Source organism: Heterodontus francisci, chromosome 32, assembly GCF_036365525.1.
Source record: "Heterodontus francisci isolate sHetFra1 chromosome 32, sHetFra1.hap1, whole genome shotgun sequence".
NCBI lineage: Eukaryota > Metazoa > Chordata > Chondrichthyes > Heterodontiformes > Heterodontidae > Heterodontus > Heterodontus francisci.
In genome coordinates this window covers 54,568,406-54,577,837 of record NC_090402.1, presented here as the reverse complement: position 1 = coordinate 54,577,837, position 9,432 = coordinate 54,568,406, and the positions used below count along the sequence as shown (strand labels likewise).

The 9,432-nt window shown below is 46.5% G+C and overlaps 1 protein-coding gene across 1 annotated transcript in view; it reads right to left on the bottom strand.

Annotated features, from left to right (window-relative positions):
- Positions 1–3,222: 3,222 nt before the first annotated feature.
- Positions 3,223–9,432, bottom strand: part of traf2b (Tnf receptor-associated factor 2b) — a 37,527-nt gene continuing 31,317 nt past the window's right edge. Inside the window, exons 8-9 of the mRNA XM_068012835.1 lie at positions 6,803–6,951; positions 3,223–6,165 (exon numbers count right to left, since the gene is read on the bottom strand). Of these exons, the coding sequence (XP_067868936.1) occupies positions 5,947–6,165; positions 6,803–6,951 (368 nt within the window). The 3' untranslated portion in view covers positions 3,223–5,946. The remainder of the gene's footprint in view (positions 6,166–6,802; positions 6,952–9,432) is intronic.

The window sequence follows — 9,432 nt, the reverse complement described above, 5'->3', positions numbered from 1 at the left end:
AGAGCATGGATCAGTACTTGGAGCTACGATGTTGTGGCCATTACGGAGATGTGGATATCACAGGGGCAGGAATGAATGTTGGATGTTCCAGGGTTTAGATGTTTCAAAAGGAATAGGGAGGGAGGTAAAAGAGGTGGGGGAGTGGCATTGTTAATCAGGGATAGTATCACAGCTGCAGAAAGGGAGGTCATCGAGGAGGGTTTGTCTACTGAGTCATTATGGGTGGAAGTCAGAAACAGGAAAGGAGCAGTCACTTTGTTGGGAGTTTTCTATAGACCTCCCAAAAGCAGCAGAGACATGGAGGAACAGATTGGGAGGCAGATTTTGGAAAGGTGCAGAAATAACAGTGTTGTTGTCATGGGTGACTTCAACTTCCCTACTATTGATTGGAACCTCCTTAGTGCAAATAGTTTGGATGGAGCAGTTTTTGTCAGGTGTGTTCAGGAAGGTTTCCTGACTCAATATGTAGATAGGCCGACTAGAGGGGAGACTATGTTGGACTTGGTGCTTGGCAACGAACCAGGCCAGATGGCAGATCTCTCGGTGGGAGTGCATTTCGGTGATAGTGATCACAACTTCCTGACCTTTACTATAGTCATGGAGAGGGACAGGAGCAGACGGGATGGGAAAATATTTAATTGGGGGAGGGGGAATTACAATGCTATTAGGCAGGAACTGGGGAGCATAAATTGGGAACAGATGTTCTCAGGGAAATGCACGACAGAAATGTGGAGGTTGTTTAGGGAGCACTTTCTGCGACTGCTGGATAGGTTTGTCCCGATGAGGCAGGGAAGGGATGGTAGGGTGAAGGAACCTTGGATGACAAGAGATGTGGAACAGCTAGTCAAGAGGAAGAAGGAAGCAAGGATCAGACAGGGCTCTAGAGGGTAACAAGGTAGCCAGGAAGGAACTGAAGAATGTACTTAGGAGAGCTAGAAGGGGACATGAAAAAGTCTTGGCGGGTAGGATTAAGGAAAATCCCAAGGAGTTCTACACTTATGTGAGGAACAAGAGGATGGCCAGAGTGAGGGTGGGGCCGATCAGGGATAGTGGAGGGAACTTGTGCCTGGAGTCAGAGGAGGTAGGGGAAGTCCTAAATGAATACTTTGCTTCAGTATTCACTAGTGAGAGGAACCTGGTCGTTTGGGAGGACAGCGTGAACAGGCTGATATGCTCGAACAGGTTGAGGTTAAGAGGGAGGATGTGCTGGAAATTTTGAATGATATGAGGACAGATAAGTCCCCGGGGCCAGACGGGATATACCCAAGGATATTACGGGAAGCGAGGGAAGAGATGGCCGCGCCTTTGGCGATGATCTTTGCGTCTTCACTGTCCACTGGAGTAGTACCGGATGATTGGAGGGTGGCAAATGTTGTTCCCTTGTTCAAGAAAGGGAATAGGGATAACCCTGGGAATTATAGACCAGTCAGTCTTACGTCGGTAGTGGGCAAATTATTGGAGAGGATTCTGAGAGACAGGATTTATGATTACTTGGAAAAGCACGGTTTGATTAGAGACAGTCAGCATGGCTTTGTGAGGGGCAGGTTATGCCTCACAAGCCTTATTGAATTCTTTGAAGATGTGACAAAACACATTGATGAAGGAAGAGCAGTGGATGTGGTGTATATGGATTTTAGCAAGGCGTTTGATAAGGTTCCCCATGGTAGGCTCATTCAGAAAGTAAGGAGGCATGGGATACAGGGAAAGTTGGCTGTCTGGATACAAAATTGGCTGGCCCATAGAAGTCAGAGGGTGGTAGTAAATGGAAAGTATTCAGCATGGAGCTCGGTGTCCAGTGGTGTTCCACAAGGATCTGTTCTGGGACCTCTGCTCTTTGTGATTTTTATAAATGACTTGGATGAGGAAGTGGAAGGCTGGGTTAGCAAGTTTGCCGATGACACGAAGGTTGCTGGAGTTGTGGATAGTGTGGAAGGCTGTTGTAGGTTGCAACGGGACATTGACAGGATGCAGAGCTGGGCTGAGAAGTGGCAGATGGAGTTCAACCTGGAAAAGTGTGAAGTGATTGATTTTGGAAGGTCGAATTTGAATGCGGAATACAGGCTTAAAGACAGGATTCTTGGTAGTGTGGAGGAACAGAGGGATCTTGGGGTTCATGTCCACAGATCGCTCAAAGTTGCCACCCAAGTTGATAGGGTTGTTAAGAAGGCGTATGGTGTGTTGGCTTTCATTAACAGGGGGATTGAGTTTGAGTCGCGAGGTTATGCTGCAGCTCTATAAGGCCCTGGTTCGACCACACTTGGAATATTGTGTTCAGTTCTGGTCGCCTCATTATAGGAAGGAATTGGAAGCTTTAGAGAGGGTGCAGAGGAGATTTACCAGGATGCTGCCTGGACTGGAGGGCATATCCTACGAAGAAAGATTGAGGGAGCTAGGGCTTTTCTCATTGGAGCGAAGATTAATGAGAGGTGACTTGATAGAGGGGTACAGATGATGAGAGGCATAGATAGAGTGGATAGCCAGAGACTTTTTCCCAGGGTGGAAAGGGCTATCACCAGGGGGCATAATTTTAAGGTGATTGGAGGAAGGTTTCGGGGAGATGTCAGAGGTCGGTTCTTTATACAGAGAGTGGTGGGTGCGTGAAATGCGCTGCCAGCGGTGGTAGTAGAAGCAGATACATTAGGGACATTTAAGCGACTCTTGGATAGATACATGGATGATAGTAGAATGAAGGGTAGGTTAAAGGTTCGGCACAACATCGTGGGCCGAAGGGCCTGTACTGTGCTGTCCTGTTCTATGTTCTAGAACTCAATTATATCTGGATACTATTGACATCCCGGACTATAGGGAAGTGGCTTTGAGGTTGATGATCAGCCATGATCTAATTGAATGGTGGAGCAGGCTCAACAGGCTGAATGGCCTACTCCTGCTCCTATAATCCTAGAGTATTAAATCATGCCTTAAATCTCACTTGGCTCTGGGTTTACAGAAGCTCAGAATAGCAGAGTATTTCTGACCCCATCAACTAGCCAAAGCCAGGGACAAATATCCTTAAATTGTTATTTTCAACAGCACAGGCACAATCCACACTGAATAACCATAGATTCTTACATGGACCCACCCCACTGCCCCCGCAACCCCAAGGAGGAGATGCAGACCACCCTCACACTCCCAGGAAAGGGGACATGGTCTCCCCACCCAAGCCACCACTGTATCCAATGGAAGCAAGTGTGAGCCATTCATTACAACCTGACTGCTGGAAATAACTTGGAAGACTGGTGTTTTTATTGATAATTGTCTTTTAATAAGCAGCTCACAGCAGACATCAGCTTTGATGCAGTCCAACCCCAGATGTCCAGTCAGCAACCTCAAGTACTGCACATTTCAAAGCTTCCTACAGACTGGAGGCCGAGCTCCACAATCGTACACCTGACACGCATCCTCATTGCTCCTCCACGGGGCTCCACTAAACTACGTCCTGTCCCACCTCTCAACCTTGGCTCATCTACTGCCCTTGCTAGTGAATTCTGATCCCATGGGTGGGGCAGTACAGCTCTGTTCTTCTCCCAGCTCTTTTGTACAGGGGCTACTGGTTACAACAGCCACACAATACCAGAGAGAGTGGCATTGAGCTGATTCCAGTGCACATTCCATCACTTCCCATTCCCTGAATGAGTCCAGAAATCACCTGGAAAAATCCTGTTTGCTCTGCACGTTTAAACATCCTCACATGCTATCTGCAAAAATTGCAATCATCCACGTGGATGAAAATATGCAGATCCTCTCCTCACCCCCTCAACTTAGTTAAATCTTCCATCAATCGTGGCAGGATTCAAAGCAAAACTCCAGACACTGCACATTAAATGCAACCTTCCCTCAGCTATTTATGCCACTGTAGTCGGTCACTGTTCAGCTAGTGCATAGGGGAAGCAGTTAAAAGTATACAGCAGAGAGCAAAAAACAGTGTCACCCTTGGGAATGCACATGAACAACATTCTGTGTGAGTGGTGTCAAATCAGAAGCTTGGGTCAGCATCAGACCCTCACATCAATGACAGTCTCCTTATACAACTGTTCAAACCATAGCCTGGCCACTGGGGAGCTCCCTACCCCATGGAAATCAGCCCCATTCATAAGGAAATTCTTCCCAACATAGTATCCCTCCCCTCCTCTCAAGGTCTGACCCTTTCAGCGTTGCAGACTCATAATACTTTGCCCAAGTGGTTATTTTTACGTGACCTGGTGATTTTGAAGTGCACATCTAGACCTAATAGGAACATCCCATAAACCACGGCCTCACCCAATGGGAAATCCTGAACTGTTTCCCTGTTAAAGATACCAAGGCGCAGAATTGTGAATCTCTCAAAATAATTCTTATCTAATATCCTTTCACCAATCTCACCCTCTACTACTAAAAGCCACCTGGCAACATGCTCTCTGACCAACTACACACCCATCTTGCAGCAGCAAATGGTACCAGACAAGAGAAACAATAATAAACAGCTTCGCCTTGGACACTTTTCCCATTCTTACTATTAATGATGGGCTGAATGGCCTCCTCCTGTTACTATAATGTTTACGCTCTATGAATGCAGGATCGAAGTAGAGAGAAGCCTAACAACACTTGATTCCGATAGCTCTTTCCACCTCTGACATTTCAGGCCCCACCTTTCCCCTTCCCTTACTAATTTAAACTCACTGCATGGAACACAGAGGTCCATTATCCTGTTGAAACTCCTCCGTGCTGATGACTGGGCCACCCAGAGACATTAGAAGGACAGTCACAAGAATAAACCATCCCTGAGCTCCATACACTCTCAGCACTCACCTCATCTCTCCTGGAAACTACCACTGAGTGTAAAACATATAAATTATTACATATTGCTTATAAAATAATCAACTCAAATTTGTTATATATAGACTAAATAAACAACTAACACTCCATAATATCCTGTTTTAGGGACCCTGAACACTGCTGACTCAAGCTTCTGATGCTCAACACAATGTCCACGCTGGGTGTGATTTGGCTGAGAACAGTATTTGTTGGTTACCACATCCTCCCCTCTTTTAAAGTTTGTTACCTCCACGGTACACATCAATGCCAAGGCTGAGGAAATGTACCTTCACGGAGAAACAGCCAAGCAGTGAGAGGGGAGTTCAAGGCCCAGGTCTGAGAATACCACCTCATTACTAACAGGAACTAACCAGGTGGACCTGATGTTGAGAGGACAAAGGTTTGTTGTTGCAGCCTGTGCAGGAACTGTGCGACTGGTTGCTGTCACTGTGAGCACTCTGCACCTGAGTTAAGCATGCAGTGCAAACACTGTTTAAGGTTTCTTTTATGCCAAGTTGGAAGTGGCACACGGTATGGCATGGCAAGGGAGCCTGTCACCGCAAGGCCTCTTCAAGGGTAGCTCACTCTGTGGATGGAGAGTTGGTAACAGGGCAAACAACAGCTGCTGCTCTTCCTCTCCCTCAAGGAACTTCTCGCTCCCATTAGCCCAGCTCGAGTAGATTCAAGTGACAGGCAGGCCCGACCCCCCATTCATACTCAGCTTGACGGGGTGCACAGTGCCACTAGCTCTGGTGCACCTAGGCAAGGGGAAAGGAGCAGAAAGATGGGCACATCCACTGTGCTTCATCTCAAGCTGCTTTTCTGCTGCAATCAGGCACTCTTACAAACACAGCCTGTGGTGATGGCCACACTCTGTGGGCCAACATGTTTCTACCACTGCCACTCTGCATTTAACAAGAAGCTCATCATACACTGATGGAAATTGAACTTTCTGGCTGCAGGGAGATACAAACCAAGAAACAGGGCAAATTGCACAATGGGCTGCTCGCTCATCTGATCAGTGCTCAGCTCAGTGCACAGACCACTTATTCACACAGTAACCAGCAGCTGAGTTCCAGTATGACATTACACAATGCAGCAACAATTCACTGGCTGACATCTTGGGGCTTTTAACTGTAGCTGATAGAAGATTGGTTACAAGTCAGTTAAATCCACAATGGCTTTGATGAAAATGTTGTCTTCACGTGAGTAATTATTCTTGCTGTCCAGTTTGCTAAGCTGACAGAACAGCGGGCACCCACTGGCAATGTTCATTTCACTGACTGGTCTCTGGAACGAGGATGAATTTACATCTGGTCTAAACGCATCAATGATGTGCTCACGGTTAGTCTGATCCATCAGCATGAGAGTCACCTGAAGGGAAAGGAGAGAGCAAAACTAAAAAGATCCACTAAAGAACAAACTTACATTTATATACCATCCGCAGAATGTTGCAAAGTACATCTCAGCCAATGAGATTATTTTCAAGTGTACTCACTGCTTGGCTGCTGTGTCTTGTACATTACAATTTATGCACAGCAAGATCCCACAAATAGTTTCCGGTAATAACCAGATAATGTGATCTTTCTGTGATGTTGGTTGACGGATGAATATTGACAGGGCTGCCCTGCTCTTCATAATAGCGCCCCACCTCACCAGGCACCAGACAACCTCCCACATCATGCGTGACAGATCGCGCCCCCCCTCCCGCACCGCCGGTGACAGACCGTGCCTCCTTCCACACCACCGGTGACAATGCTCCCACTGTCAGTGAGAGTGCCCCCCTTCACTCCAGTGACAGACCACCCCCACCCACCCCAACCGCAGGAGTGTATTAACTGCCCCTGTCATATCTGGTTGATTAATATTGCAGACACAAGCATATCACGATTTGCACCCAAACCTGCTCCAGACCAGCACACAGCATACAAGCACCTTTACTTAACCTGACAAGTATCACTACCTACAGCCAGGGCTCCCCACATGCCAGAAAGTGAGAAGGCGAACCCACCTTTTGCTTGAAAGGCCACCTCAGCAAACCATCATAGTTTCCCTTCATAACAACGAAGAAGAGGGACATGTGAGTTCCACGGCCCACACCATCACCATTCAGATAGACACGGAGGCACATCTTGTACCCATACTTGCTAGTGTAGAAAGCTGGACAATTAAAAAGGAAGCTGTTAGGGTCAGACTGGAAAACCAGGCAGAGACAATAAAGTGCACAATACCAGGCAGCCAATGGTACAACTCACATCCCTATCTGAAGTAACATTTAACTATATTTAAGCATGGATTCGAAGTTGGCTGAGTGACAGAGTGGTGATAAACAGTTGTTTTTTTGGACTGGAAGAAGGTATAAAGTGGGGTTTCCCAGGGGTCGGTATTAGGACCACTGCTTTTCTTGATCTATATTAATGGCCTAGAGTTGGGTTTGCAGGGCACAATTTCAAAATTTTCAGATAAGACAAAAATTTGGAAGTATTGTGAACTGTGAGTATAGCGATAAACTTCGAGGAGAGAGAGAGGCTGGTGGAATGGTCAGACGCATGGCAGATGAAATTTAATGCAGAGAAGTGTGAAGCAATACATTTTGTTAGGAAGAACGAGGAGAGGTAATTAAAATGGAGGGTGCAATTCTCAAGAAACATACAGACCTAGGGGTATAAGTGTATAAATCATTGAAGGTGGCAGGGCATGTAGAGAAAGCAGTGAATAAGACATACGGGATCCTAGGCTTTATAAACAGAGATATGGAATACAGAAGCAAGGAAGTTATGATGAACATTTATAAAACATTGGTTTGTCCTCAACTGGAGCATTGTGCTAATTCTGGGCACCACACTTATGAAGGGATGCGAGGGCTTTAGGGAGGGTGCAGAAAAGATTATGAGAATGGTTCCAGGGTTGAGGGACATCAGTTATGTGGATAGATTGGATAAGCTGTTCGAATTGCTGGAAGGGTCGAGAACGAGAGGACACCGATTAAGGTGACTGGCAAAAGAATCAGCATGAGGTAAAACTTTTTGTTTTGACACAGTGCGAGAGGTTAGAATCTGGATCTGGAGTGTGATGGAGGCAGACTCAATTGGGACTTTCAAAAGGGAATTGGATAAGCAACAACAAAAACTTATTGTTATATAGCACCTTTAATGTCATAAAACATCCCAAGGTTCTTCACAGGAGCATTATAACACAAAATATGATGTCGAGCGACATAAGGAGACATTAGATCAGATAACCAAAAGCTTGGTCAAAGAGGTAGGTTTTAAGGAGTGTCTTAAAGGAGGAAAGTGAAGCACAGAAACAGAGAGGTGTAGGGAGGATATTCCAGAGCTTGGCACCTAGGCCGCTGAAGGCACGGCCACCAATGGTGGAGCAATTAAAATTAAGAATGCACAAGAGGCCGGAATTAGAGGAGTGCAGATATCTTGAAGGGTGGCGCAGTGGTTAGCACCGCAGCCTCACAACTCCAGTGACCCGGGTTCGATTCTGGGTACTGCCTGTGCAGAGTTTGCAAGTTCTCCCTGTGACCGTGTGGGTTTCCGCCAGGTGCTCTGGTTTCCTCCCACAGCCAAAGACTTGCAGATTGATAGGTAAATTGGCCATTGTAAATTTTCCCAGTGTAGGTAGATGGTAGGAGAATGGTGGGGATGTGGTAGGGAATATGAGATTAATGTAGAATTAGTATAAATGGGTGGTTGTTGGTTGACACAGACTCGGTGGGCTGAAGGGCCTGTTTCAGTGCTGTATCTCTCTCTATGGTTGTGGGGCTGGAGGAGATTACTGGGATAGGGAGGGGCGAGGCCATGGAGGAATTTGAAAACAAGGATGAGAATTTTAAATCAAGACATCGCTTGACCAGGAGAAAATGAACATCAGCAAGCACTGGATGATCGGTGACCAGGACTTGGTGCGAGTTAAGACACGGGCAGCAGAGATTTGGATGACCTCAAGTTTACAGAGAGTAGAATATGGGAGACCAGCCAGGAGTGCATTGAAATAGTCAAGTCGAGTGGTAATGAAGGCATGAATGAGGGTTTCAGCAGCAGATGAGCTGAGGCAGGTGTGAACTCGGACGATTTACAGAGGTGGAAATAGGCAGTCTTAGTAATGGCACGAATATGAGGTTGGAAGCTCATCTCGGGGTCAGGTATGACACTAAGACAGCAAACAGACTGGTTCAGGATCGGACTGGTGCCAGGGAGAAGGATGGAGTCGGGAGCTAGGGAACAGAGTGTGGAGCAGGGACTGAAAACAATGGCTTCAGTCACCCCAATATTTAATTGGAGGAAATTTCTGCTTATCCAGTACAGGACGTTGAATAAGCAGTCTGATCATTTGGAGTCAATAGAGATGGTGGTAAAGCACTTGAAGAAAATATATTTGCAGGGCTACAGGGAAAAGGTGGGGAACTGGGATTAGCTGAACTGCTCTTGCAGAGAGCTGGCATGGACATGATGGGCTGAATGGCCTACTTCTGAGCTGTAACCATTCTAATGATATCTGATTGGGAGATTAGGGAGAATGAAGACTGATGAGTAATCAAGCAGTCAGCAACCTGACTGAAAGCATCTGTCTGCGGCAATGGGAATGAGGGTAGTGCCTCATCTCTGGCAATACACCAGCTCCCCCAGTAAC